General features: G+C 41.3%; 1 protein-coding gene across 6 annotated transcripts in view; it reads right to left on the minus strand.

The window, feature by feature from the left end:
* Positions 1-13,919, minus strand: part of rfx2 (regulatory factor X, 2 (influences HLA class II expression)) — a 30,232-nt gene that overhangs the window by 5,316 nt on the left and 10,997 nt on the right. For 2 of the 6 annotated variants that reach the window (XM_050054028.1, XM_050054029.1), the window contains exons 2-12: positions 11,488-11,596; positions 11,009-11,098; positions 9,505-9,587; positions 8,031-8,301; positions 6,660-6,734; positions 5,420-5,601; positions 5,101-5,220; positions 3,706-3,827; positions 3,148-3,266; positions 350-462; positions 38-189 (exon numbers count right to left, since the gene is read on the minus strand). In XM_050054028.1, coding sequence (XP_049909985.1) covers positions 38-189; positions 350-462; positions 3,148-3,266; positions 3,706-3,827; positions 5,101-5,220; positions 5,420-5,601; positions 6,660-6,734; positions 8,031-8,301; positions 9,505-9,587; positions 11,009-11,098; positions 11,488-11,595 — 1,435 coding nt within the window. In that variant the 5' untranslated portion in view covers position 11,596. Of the gene's footprint in view, positions 1-37; positions 190-349; positions 463-3,147; positions 3,267-3,705; positions 3,828-5,100; positions 5,221-5,419; positions 5,602-6,659; positions 6,735-8,030; positions 8,302-9,504; positions 9,588-11,008; positions 11,099-11,487; positions 11,597-11,995; positions 12,091-13,919 lie in introns of those variants that run through there. The other 4 variants (XM_050054031.1, XM_050054032.1, XM_050054033.1 and 1 more) reach the window with 3 other exon arrangements.

Consider the following 13,919-nt stretch of genomic DNA (forward strand, 5'->3'; position numbering starts at 1 on the left):
TAAGATCTTAATGAATAAAAATATCAATAGTACTGACTGGGAACAGGACGCAGCACATCAGGGATAAGGATTTCTACCAGAGCCTGGTACAGGATGTGGTCACAGCTCCTCATCCATAGTCTGACTGGTTCGTATTTACACAGAGCCACCAGCTTCTCTCTGGGGATCACACCCTCCAGATCATCATCACTGCACACAGACAGGAGGAAAAAATGAAACTCAATAAAAAGGTTCAAGTTGTTGACTTGGTATACTATTAAAACAGAAGACTTGATTTAGCTGAGAAATGTAAAATGAAGTAATAGTTTTCTTTTTAACAGTGAAACTCTTCCTGTATATGTGATCTGACCTGTTGGGAATGGTGGTATTTCCGTCACTAGATGGCGGTGTTGAATACCAAAAAGTCTGCCAGAGTTTCTCAATGTAGTGGAACTGGAGGTTCATCACCACATCCAAAGTAGCCTGCAGGAGAGCAGCGAGGGAGGGAGGGAGGGAGGGGGTAAAAGAATGAGAGGGAGGGAGAAGAGAGGGAGGAAGGGGGGGACAAAACATACAGAGCTGAACCATGGCAACCAGACACACAACAAAGTTTCTACAGGCAGGCAAGCAGCCTCTCGCTCACTCCAGGCCCTCCTGGTTAGACAATGAGCCAGCTCAAACACAACTCCCTGCACATTAATCATCAGGAGGATCCTAAAGGCCACGTTTAGGCTTCATCTGGAGGGGTTTTTTTTTAGTTGATTTCACTCACTTATTTTTTTTCGACTTGGTTTCCTTTATCAGGCAGATTAGTCACATAGATTTATGTGTGCATTTGCCTCCTTTTAGTGACGAGGCGCTGACCCGAACTAACCCATGTGATTTCCTCTTTCCTGTTCATATGTATGAGGCTCTTAGAAAGTAGAGTATACTGCACACAAGTGAACACTGAGTGCAAAGGAAGCGGTGGCTAGCTGGTGGTCTAAAATGATAAACTACAGCTTGGGTGTGAGTCAGAAAAAGCAGTAACCAGGTTCTAAAAAGAGTTAACAGATAAACTCTAAACCCCAACACACATATATCAAAGTAAGACATAAAAACCAGCGCTGTAGAAGTTGCTGAGGACATTCACAGGAGCAAACGTCAGCCTGACTCTACATGAAACAGAGGTCAAACTCTTGTTTCTGAGCTCAAACAGTTCAGTATATCTCTACGTTGAGCGTCAGTTGAGTACGAGCGTATGATTCACGCCGTGCCCAAAGATTCTCTTCTTTCTCTATCTGGCAGGACATGCACTTGCCGCTGGATCTTGTTACACAGCAGTGTAGGCTTCAATCACATGATATGTTTTTGCTTCCTCTCCAGCCGTTGCCATGGCAACCTTGTTTACGGTTGCCCCAAGCAACAGGTCAAACACAGAACTCCAAAACAAAAGGAGAATTCCCCATCCCCTCTAAACAAGAATGTTTTGCCTCCGCAGTTTTGCGCCACGCAGGAAAAACAACTTGCCTTCAAGAAAAGAAAAAAAAAGTGTGGAGGAGAAATACCACATGTTCACATGCACGGTCATACACACAGACGAGTGGCAGGCAGCAGAGATTCACAAATCTTAACCCCTCACATCTGTGCACACACACAACAACTACTGTGGTTTATGGTGTGATTTATTACCCTTGAAGTTTTATTAAACACCTAATCATTTGTGTTTAAACATTAATTTAATAGCATGGCTGATACCTGAATATTTGGCTGTTACCATGACATTTATAAATACATGCCTGACAGTGGATACAAGTCCATTTACAGCCCTGCTCACAAACTCCTTAAACTACATGAAGGTAAAATAAGAAATAAGATTTTTTTTTTTAATTCTTGAGCCAACTTGTTATTTTTATTTGTGCTGTAACTTTAAATGATATTTATAAAAAGTCTTGGCTAATGTGTTAACAGGTCACTGTTGGCTCAGAAAAAAAAGGAGAAAAAGTAAAATGCATAAACATTAAACAGACAGAGGCAATGAGAGCTGTGAGAGTGACAGAAATGCGCTGGCAGACAAAGACAGGAGCCCATGTGCCTGTCCACAGACAAGGCAGCACAAAGGCCCAAGGGGAGGCCACCACAAAGACACCAAGATGTCCACCCAGCGCGCTGAAAGGTTAATTGGCATGTCTTGAAAGCTGCACAGAGATGAAAAGACGGCTGGAACAAAAGGAGCGTGGTGAGGCTGGACAAGGGGAGGGCAGGGATAATATGATAAAGCCAGAGCTTCGCTGCTTTAATCACAGCCTCTCTCCTGCCTGTAAAGCCCCCAAATTTTAATGTTCAATATTATTTCTACTCTTTTCACTGCCAATCCGTTTCATCCCGGAGGGTTATTCTTCTGCCTACTCGAATTCATTGTCCAACCAAAAGACTATGAATTATGCCCTGCAACCTGTGAAATGTCATTACACAATATGCCATTTCTTCATAGCTCTTTCATCATACATTTTCCTAAATACAGTTCCTCATAAACGCTCAAAGCCAGACACCTGTTGACTGCTGTAGTTTGCTGTAGTTTTTTGCCTCTTTTTTAAGGATATGTATCAGCCCTTATCAAACCAAGTCACCACGATAAGGCCAGGATTATTCTAGATTTTGCAGGTTGTCAAGAAATCTCTTGAAAAGTCCAAATCAACATTGTTTTGGCCTATTGCTAATAAAAAGTATTAACTAATTCAAAGTCAATCTTAAAAAAAATGGGTCACATCACAAATATGGTTAGTTTTTTTTTTTGTTTTGTTTTTTTATAAAGGTTCAGTATTTTTTTAAACAGCTAAGAACTGTTTTAACCAAATGATACTCAAACAAGGAGTCAATTGTGTATTTTTAGAGGACCATTTTCAGCAATGGATTTATACATGTTGGTGCTCTATTTACAGCAGCAGGACAGTGTCTGTGGGATCGACTTGGAATAAACAACAGTGCCAGTGATCAATAAAGAAGCATGTTACACTTGAGACAATCAAACTTCAGTTAGCTCCCTCTGAAGCCACATATGCAGTAGTACTCCCAAAGACCTGTAAACAGACTTTCATGTGTAAAATTAGAGGAGGTCCCCTTTAAAGCTGTTCCATTTATATACACGTCAACATGGCCTCGGTTACAAACATATTCATAGAGCTCTACCTCGCAGTGGTCTCTGTAGAGTGTCTGCAGCTTCTTGATATCATTCATGTTGATACGCTCAGGCAGAGGCTGGGTGCCCAAGTCAGGGTTGGGAAATTGAGGCAAGGTGTGGGACGTATCTGCATAAAGTAAAAAAGCAGACAGGTGTCACTCATTTCACTCACGCTGACACACACAGACAGACTCATGGATCCTGGAGACCGAAATCACATGAAAGCTGTACGGCCAGATCATCTAGTGTCAACAAAGAAACACATATCCTATAATTTTCTCAACAAACAAGATGCTTGACAGTTAATTTACCAGTCTGACAGTACATGTGTTTATAATTAATGTTTGAGTAAAGCCAACATGTGGGCGGTAGCTGTGCCACATATGATTTCACATGCACTGATTTAATTAAAAGGTAAAAAGTTTGTAACTTTATCAAAGGTGGAATCAGAAAATGATCAGAAGAAAAAAAGAAGTAGTGAGACTTTAAAACACTTCTCTAATCTTAAGTGTCAATCATTTGTAGACAACTAGTTGTCGTGGCAACCACCCAGCTCCTGTCCTTACCTATGTACTGCTGGTGGTGTTGACTCTGAGCAGCCACGGACTGCTCTGGAGTGCTGTTACAGTGCTGAGAGCTCCCACACAGGCTGTCAGACATACCGTCCACCTTCTGTAGAGGTTTGAACCTACACACATTACGAGACATGGCAGGTATGTTAGCTGGTTTTTAAAGGAATAAGAAGGCAGGATATGAAAGAATGTGCCATTGAGGGCTATGTAGGTTTTCATTCCAATGAAAACCCACACAATCAACTCCCACATAAGCACATCTTCAACCAAAGTCTGAATTAGTGAATAACCAGGGGTGTGTTTAAAAGGAAAATAGTTGTTTCGGGTTACTAAAATTATTCTTTCCATCAGTGCAAAATGTTTGCCTCAGCTTGGTAGGTGTGTCATGGGTGAAAACCAATACATTCATAGTGAAAACACAATGCAGAAGTGACCTATATACATACAAACTACAAAGAACACTGAAGAGTAACTTAAACCCGGGGCTAAAAAGCATTTTTTTCCCACTGTCCTCTCTGATTGAAAGTTTCAAGTCTCTTTCACCTCTGAGACATTGTGTGGTCAGAAGTGTGCTTTGTTGATCCTGTAGCCACAGCCAACAGTGATGTCATGGTGTACTGACACATCTCGGAGTACACTTCTACATCACTGCAGCAAGGTGAGAGACATCAAGGAGGTCAGCAAAAACAAGATTTTGACTTGACAACTATACATACTATTTATTTATCATAAATCCCTCTCTAACATCTATTTTGCTGTGTAAACATGAACAATTTTGTCCTTCATACAACTGTATCTATTCAAGTTTTTCACCAGAAACAAAATTTTACAAATTAACATTCTAGCCTCCTAGCTGTTAATTCTGACCACCGGCCACAGTTAACTAGCTCTCCTGCCGATTTCAACACAGATTTGCTGTTCACAGTGTCACTTTATCAGGGAAAACGCGTCAATAATGAGTTTACTGCATCCCTTCATCCCTATGGCGTCCCGGGGAAGATCTCTGTTCATCCCAAACACTTTGTCTATTGTCCCTGGGAAGCTGTTAGTTTTGAACGGCTCTTTTTAGCCTGTGCACAATTAATGTGACACAACAGAAAAACATAAGCCACTGCCAGTGGTGAATGTCCTCTTGTTTGCCAATAGGCCGCTGGCAGTCAAAAAAGCAAATATCAGAAGATGCTGATGTTTGGCTGATAAGTCGGTGCATCCCTAATCAAAAGTTAAATTTGTTTAACTTGTGATCTTAATTCAAGAAACACTTAAGAACAAACTGTTGCCATCTGACAAAATAAAAAACAAAATGGCATAGGATGTGACAAACAATGTGACAAGCCGCAGAACAAAGCAAAGGAAAAGTTAAAAATAGCAGACAGGGAGAGTGCTGACCTCTGTTTCTGGTGGACAGGCTGCTGCCTCATGGCCATGTACTGGGTATCTTCCTGCAGCCGGTTCAGCGGTGAGTCTGGCTTCACCCGGATGCCATAGTAATGATACTTAGAGTTGCCTCTGGTAGATTCATGAGAGAAAAGCCAGAAACCAGTGAGGAGGAGAAGACTTGCCATCAGTGTAATGACTATCATTACCCTCTTCCATCAGCAAGTCTCCAATGCCTATAAGCATCATCAAACTCGTCACATCTATAATGATTACATGATTACAGTTATCAGAATCGTCGGCATCGGCAACAACCCCTTCCTGTTTGTACCTGGTGCCGAGGCGGCGGGTCCTCAGGCCCATGAAAACAGAGCGGATGAGCTTGCCGAAGGAGGCTGCATTGACCGGATCCAGCTTCTGTTCCTGACAGTGCCGTAAGTAATGGTTATACAGAGAGCACCGGGGCAGGCTCACTCCCTCCGCTGTCTCATAGTTGTCCAGCAGCCACTGCAGCTGAAAACACACAGAAGAAGACACAGTCACACAATGAGTGAGCACCAGAGAATGAACTCTTCTCTGTGATAGTCATCTGGCCAGAAATGAAGAGGAGCAGTGCATCTTATTATCACATCAAAAGACAAGATAACACACACACACACACACACATACACACACACACACACACACACACACACACACACACACACACACACACACACACACACACACACATTGCATGATGACCTGTTTTAAGAGGTTAAAAACCGATGAGACCATTGCTCTCCGGCTGTGGCTACCCTTAGGCCTTCATATTCTTGACTGATGCAGTACGTGACTACAGCATAAAGCATGGCTGATTGAGTGAACACTCAAACATCTGAAGTGCTATTTATTCTATCGGACATGTCTCCAAGAATATTATTAAGGAGGACAAAGTGATAGCTCTGTCTGGTACAGCACAATCATAAAGAATTTGCATAAAAAGCTCAAATTATAAAACTGCAAATCAGATTTAAAGCAGATACCTCAGACATTATTCATACAAATGATGTGGAGATTGTGAGATCACAGCTGAGGTTAAGAGTTGGAATGTAGGGAATGAATCTAAACCACAAATTTCCCATGTGAGTAAAAGTCTGGATGGAAATACTACATGAATCTTATTTCAATTTCATTATACGTTTGAGTGACAGCCTCTCAACACAGAGGAAAGGTTATACTGCAGTAAGCTTTTGTGACACTGAGCGCATGTCTTGGTGCACTTAGAAGTGAAATAAACAGAAACCAATCAATTTAAGTCCATGCAGAGTATTAAGAAATATATTCAAGATGCATTATTAAGCAAAAGTGATAGCCAATGCAAGTTCAGATCAAGGATGAAAGCTAATTCAGACAATTACGCATGTCAGTGGGACAGTGCAGAGAACGTAAAGCTAGCAGTAGGTAGTGTGTTTAACTTTGCAGAACACAAGTCGAACACACTGCCTAAATGCTAAGGGCTTTTTTTGTTGTTGTTGTTGTTTTTAATTTTCTCTCATGTCCTTTTCAAAGAAAGTTCCTGGTTGACTTACATGGCTGTTGAGCAGGCTGCTTTTGTGACTTGCAATTCCTTCAGACTTTTGGAGGTTTTCAATCGCCATTTCAAGCTAAAGAAAGAAGCATGCAAAAAAAAAGAAGAAAAAGTGGACACAGAGAAAGGAGGAGGCAGGAGAGTGAGAGAGATAGAAGAAGGGGACAGAAATAAGCAGGGGTATATGAAGAAAAACACACACAAAAAAAAACAGATAAAGGAAATAAGACTGTTAGCGAGCAGCCAGATCTCTGCATTTCCATTAAAATCAGTCAGTGTTGTAGCCAAATCCATTATTGGCTCACAAAAGCATGCAAATCAAGGGACTCATTGGGTTAAGCTGCTCAGTGAAGGTTTGTGGTCAGACACTCTAATGTATGCAAATAGGAACCACAAACAGGGGCACAGGTCACGTCAAGTTTGAGAACGATAGGTCAACAAGGCCTGACCCAACCCCGCTCCATCCCCAAAATTTATCAAACAATGTAACTTAGAAATAATATTTGAAAAACTAAAAATCACAGAGAGTGAGTTGTAACTACAACAGAAGCAAGAGTGTCATGGCATTAAATACACTAGCATATTATTCTGTCTTTGGACAACAAAAAATAATGGAGTCCAACTGGCGGGCAAAGTGAATGACAAAACCAGGGACATTCTGTTGAGCCGTAGAAGAAAATCAAGTCAAAAAAAGAAAAGATATGTGGTATTGCAGCCAAACTGGAGACACAGAAGAAAAGGAAAAAGAAGCAGGCAGCGTTCCAAGCCTTAAGAAGGCTCCAGAGGGCTCATGGCCAAATGGTAATGAGCCCCAGGGGTTGCTTTGTTTCGCAGGGCGCTCAAGTGCCTGTGAAAACCTCTGAAACAAGGCAGTGCTGAATTATTTAAGCCAGTGTCCCGATTCTACAGGCTCTCTGCCCTGTACTGCTCTGCTCTCTGTGTGTTACTGCAAAGCCAGGAGGCCCCAACTCAGGTTGCTGTAAACCCTGTGTGTCTCTCCCTGCCTTTCAGGCTTGTGCGGGAGCCTGGCCAGACTGAACACAGGCTCAGGTAGCAGTGATGACAGCTAGCACCAGCGTGCGTCTCACAACACCATATGTTAGTGGGGATCTCTGCTCAGTAAGCCATGTCGTACTAGGAGTTAGTACTAACAACTAATTTACGTACTTCAGAGAAAAGAAACTTGAATTTGAGCGCATAGCAGATGAGAAAAGACAAACAATCCCCAGAGTATATTTGGTCAGTTATTCAATCTTTTGTTTGGTGTAAACCTCTGAGTCACAGTTTGTTGTTTTACCGGCACATTTACCCATTCTATTGGAAAAAAGGTGCTTCACAGTACCACAGAAACATTGGTATGGATGTTGCTCACCATAGCTGAGGAGGAGCGTGATGAGTGCGATATGTGGTTGCGGCTTCCCTCCATACTGCCTCCATGAATCAGGTAGGTGCTTCCGCTGGAGATGATGTGGCTGCTGCCCACGTCCATAGCGATGCCCACCATGCCATGAGGGGGCACCCCACCACTGGCAGAGGAGACCACCGTGGTGACATGAGCTCCACTGGCCTGCGAGTCAAAGTAGGTTCCCCCACTGCTCTGCCCATACAACTGAGCCTCGGGGTTGTAGGAGTAGGCTGTTCGGCTGGGGGGAGATCATTGTCATGAGCTGTCGGTGATGTTTTTTTATGATGATGCTAAACAAAGCTGATGGAGAGCATTTACACTCTTCTGATTTTCACTTCTTTGTGCAAGGGTACAGGATTACAGTACTGTTTATACACAGGATAATCAGGGTGTCTACAGGTATCAGACACTTTAATTTAAGATTTTTAAGGCCTTTCAAGATCATTTTTACCAAATTTAAGACTGATTTTTGGACAAACCATGGATTTCTTATTCAAGCACTACAGGTAAGTATAGAGGTAAGCAGGGATGCAACTAACAATTAGTTCATTGTCGATTAATCTGTCAATTATTTTATCGTAGGAATACGGTTATTACAGTCAGTTGGGTTAATCTACATTTTGCCAACAGGTAAATGCAAGTATAAAGTAAAAAGACAGTATTAGGTCCATTGGTAGGGTAAAACATTTGTAACATCGGAAACTTTCACGCAGTAGAGTTTGACTCATTTTGAATAAAAGAAATTATGAGATGGATAAATGAAAATAATAAAATGTTTGTAGCGATTAAGACTTTTTCTTAAAGAATATTTAATGACTTTCAAGGCCTTATACTTATAAAAATCAAATTTAAGCCATTTTAAGACTTTTTAAGAGCCTGCAGACGCCCTGATAATCTTGTTGACACAAACGGTAATATAACTGATGTCATGAAAATATTTGGCTATGCTGGAGTCAAATTAAACATCAAACTGTGTGAAAAAAATCACTTTGGCTTCAATTAGCTTTAATGGCATTTTAATTAGAGACACTTTAAAAGCACTTGAATTCTAAAATGACGAGAAAAGTGGTCTGGAATGTCTTACTTGTCATTATGCTTTTTAATCCACCACCTATTTATTCATAATTCAAGATTAATTTTGCATTTGGAGAGCAGCCAAATATTTTTGGACAGTGCTGTGTCTGTTTAATTTGAAAAATAAAAACAGTTTTAAATTATTTTATTGACAAAGTGGCATTTTTAACTATGGCTGACATGTTTAACTCCCACAAACTAAACCAAATAGTTATCTTTTACTGTTATTACTATAATCTATTTCAGCACAATCCGATGTTACACTGGGTTGAATTAAACTTTATTTCATAGTGTACTTGAACTACACAAATAAAAACATGTATTGTTTTCCTTCATTATAATTGTGGAGTAATGTAACATTGCTTACATAGTTCCATTAGTGTAAACAGTCTCTCCACTTTCTCCTACATATTGGACCTGGGACGGGTAGACATGTTGAACCTGCTGCACCTACAGAGAGAAAACAGGAAATCAAAGCAGGAAAAGGGAAAATCTTTATTCAGGCCTCCGTAAGTGAGTCTCCAACTAAAACTGGAAGAGTAACTGACTCCTTTTAATCATGCAAGTACTGCGTAAAATTAAAACAGGCAGGCATGTGCAAACCTATTACAGACTATATGTGAAGTGCAGTGAAAAAGTCTGTCTACCCCTTGGTTTTTGAAAAATTACTTGTGCGAAACAGAAGACAGATATCATTTAACATCAAAAGCACTGCCTACCTTTTTTAAACCTACCAATGTTAATTATGCATATTTATCTAAATAAATATGTTATTGTGAACGTGGATCAGGGGATTTGGAACAATGCTGGATGGGAAAAAAAGTTGTTAAGTTGATGAAAATGTACATTTTCCCTGAAATTTAAAACAATGTTGGTGGAATCATACCTGAATTGATTCAAACTTAAACTGATAAAGACATACATGGGGGTTAAAAAAGACAAGGTTGAGTTGACAAACATCACAACTGATAACGAATGATATACTGAAGAATAAACAGTGTGAAAAGCAGGTAATAAACTGTCTGTCTGCTATTAGCTGATCATTGTGGCATATGACATCACCCAGAAATATAAGGCTGGTACCTAAGATGAACTAATAGCAGAAAGTCAGGTCAACTCCTGGTTTTCACCATTAGACGCAAAACAGCACACAGATTTTTTGTTGGGATTTGGTTCAAGCCTCCAAGAATCAACGGGCTTCGCAGCAATTATACCCTGGGACCCAGAGAAGACTTTATGCCATAAACACCATCAGAAAAGAAGCAGCTACAAAGCTAAGAAAAGTTTTCATCATCACACACATTTAACTTACTCTTTTAATTACGAAAAATTGGGGAAAATGGTTATTTAGAAGCTACCAAGAGTTGTAATAACAAGTTATTTTCATGTTATTCATGTACGCAGGCAGTGGGCCAGGCTCAGCCAGAGAAAGACACTTTCGCACAGGGGGCACAGGAAGCAGGAGAAACATTTTGGCACATGCTCTGAATGAGCAGTATGGCTGCCATGTTTGGGATCTTCATTCCGTGTACACAGACTTGTACTGGTTACTGTTTAACTTGTTTACTAAGGCCAAACCTACACTATTGACTGCTATAATTTAATTGCAATGTAAATTCTGACCAAAATGAGACATGAAAATTTGATCAAATATTTGTAAATGACATAAATAAGCCCTGGTCAAACAGGCTATATGCTCATCTCTTTGTTACGTTATTGGAAAAATAATAATAATACTTAAAAAAAAAAAGAACAGTATAGGACTCAGGCTCAGTCACAAAAGTCAAAATAGGTTCATTAAGAGGAAAAAAATGCCAAGGGGTGCACAAGTATTTTCACAGCACTGTAGAAGTATGTACAGCACTGTGTACCTGCTGAGGGACCTGTTGAACCCTGGGTACTGAAAGCTGCTGTACTTGTCCTCCCTTCTGAGCTGAGCCTGTAGCTTGAACCAGCACCCTCTGTGTGGATACAAGACATAACTCAATTACATAGGTATGCACGTACAATCACACATGTACAGACTTAATTGTAAACATATGACAGTCGACACAAGACGGGAAAACATTTCAACAAACCCTCCTCCTCAGGACTTTTTTATGATTTATGCTCGTACAACAGACAGAATAGACAGTACACACTTCTCCGTGCCAGTCATATCCCTGAATGTCAATACAGGATGTGTTTAGTTCAGCACTGCATTTTCACAGTGTGCGCCTCTGACTGTGCGGTTTCTTTTCAGACACCATGCACAAGTACTACTATAGCAAGAAGCTCATTTGATTTCCAAGATAAGTAGTCTTCAATACCTAATGTTTGGAAAGATTTAGGATGGAACACAGAACCCTACCTGCTGGGAGGCTGGGACAGGCTGTACCACGGGGGCCTGAGCTGAAGATGATGTCCGCAGCGCTGCCACGCTGGTCGTGGTGTCTGACCCTCCCTCGGAGCTCTGCATGCTGGTTTGCACGGGAGACATGAAGAAGTGGAAAAAGACATGAGTGGGGGGTGATTCAACACTAGACTGAAAAAATACTCTTACAGGTAATGCTGAAGCTTGAAAGAAAAGAATAAGAGTATTCCAAGCCTATGCACATGGACAGCTATACTAAATAAATGTGCGTCCACTTCATCCTGGCTCTCTCTTGGAGCCACCAGGCCATTCATTGTGCCCCATGGGGTTTCTGGCTTTACCAAGTCAAGCTGAGTCAGTGAAGCTCTCAGAGCCCCAGAGGCTGCCCACCTTTGGCCTTAATCACTGGGAAAATAAGCAGCCCAACAGTATTACACAGACACGCCTGGTCCTGCTGACAGATCAGACCCAGGTGGAAAAGTTACAGTACAGGAGTTCATGTTACCAACAGGACTGAAATGCTTCCTGAGGACCAAACGCACTGCTACCATTCGGCTTTCCACTGGGTGACAATGTGCACAGCATAGCAAAGGGGAACTAAAAATGGAGTGACACAAAGGCTCTCTTTAAAAAAAGGACAGAGAGGGAAAGAGCGGGAGTAAGGCAGGGACAAGAGAAGAATGGAACTGCAAGGGGGAGTAAGTAGATAAAAAACAACTTCCCCACTCCCTTAAAAAAAAAATAGAAAAGAAAAAACGAAGGGGGGAAAAAGATGAAAATGGCAGTGGGGCTCCAGCCCCTGCCAGGGTCCTGATGATATCCAGTGATTGTTTCGAACGAGAGCCGTTCTCTGAGGGCTCCAATAATCCAGCTGATATGAGGAAATTCCTCAATGCTTTGTAAACGTTTGTCGGTTGCTATGGTGAGGAATCCATGACGACCACCCCCAACTCAACCCCCCTCCTCCCCTTCCCGTTCACTCCTCTATTTTCCCCCCCTTTATAAAGCTCTTGCACAGGAACTTTCGAGTGCGACTGCAAAGAGAAGAGGGGGTGGAGGATTAGAATAAGGGAGAGGGAGATACGGCACAGTTGGGGGGTGGGTTGAATTGATGAGGAGAAATCCAGGAGCAGCAGGAAAAGTCAGTAGGTAAACGAGAGAATGGTGTTCACCGGGAGCATTACAGCAAAGGACTGCAAGACAAAACCTGCTCTAGACATGCTGTGATTAGTCATAACACAAGACATGCACTACAAAGTTATTTTAAGTCAGAGAAAAGATCTGACAAACACTACTTAGGCTGCAGTAAGCGGGAGGCTGAGCTATTAGATACAAGCAACAGGTGCAGCCATTCTTGTTTTTTGCATTCTTAAACACCAAACTAAACTTTCTGACGGGGCTGCATGATTAAAGCTATTAAACTTTTTCAGTTCTCTGCTTATGTAAGAATTGAGAAGACCTTCCTGCATCCGTTGCATCAAACCACGTGCTTCAAATTCATTCATGTATATCAAGGCTGTCTTATATCATGTGACAAAATGAACTTAGACAGAAACAAATCTAACATGTGACTTAGAGAAGAGAAGAATAACACGGGCAAAATGAGTCAGAATCAAGTACACCACCCCGCCTCCTGTGATGGAGAGGAAGAGGAAATAAATGTAACCAAACCATAGTTCCAACCAAAATGTTGTGCTCACACCAAAATAGGAGTCACATCCTCTTTTGTGGAACATTTTCAGAGTTCAAGGCTGTGCTGATACAGGATAACACCACTCATTTATACAACCACCTAATTGTTGCCACTAAATACAACATGATGAAGCCATCATGAGCACAGCCACAAGATCTACCACCCATAACCAAAAGTTCCCAAAGGCAAAAGGAGATTGCTAGGGTAAATGTTTTACTAAAAAATGTTTTCCCTACAGCTCTGTACACAGAATCTTTAACTGGACAAAAAAAAATAGTGATTCTTATTTTACGCAGCAAACTATGCAGGACAGCTTTTGACAAGTTCAAGATTTTGTCCGAGGCTACATAAATGTTGTCTCACAGCAGAAGTGAATCTGGCACTTTCACTTTTTTTCTATATTGAGTGTTAATTATAGTATCGGTCCAAATATCACAGCTCTCTATGATAGGTGATCAAAATTCAAAGTACTAGGACATACAAACTGGCAGTAAACATTAGGGTTGGGTACCGAAACTCGGTACTTTTTGTACTTGGTACGGATTCACTACCGAGTACCGATTCACTTAAAATGAAACGGTGCCAAATTTCGGTACCTGAGGTGGAGGCGGAGTGAGAGCGCATGACTCGCACCTCAGACTCAGCAACAATGGCGACAAAAACAATGTGCAGACAAAAGTTAACGTGCAGCACTGTTCCTAAATGTTCTCAATAAAATGTTGAAACTGAGAAGTTT

The sequence above is a fragment of the Epinephelus moara genome, chromosome 10 (assembly GCF_006386435.1).
Source record: "Epinephelus moara isolate mb chromosome 10, YSFRI_EMoa_1.0, whole genome shotgun sequence".
Taxonomy (NCBI): Eukaryota; Metazoa; Chordata; class Actinopteri; order Perciformes; family Serranidae; genus Epinephelus; species Epinephelus moara.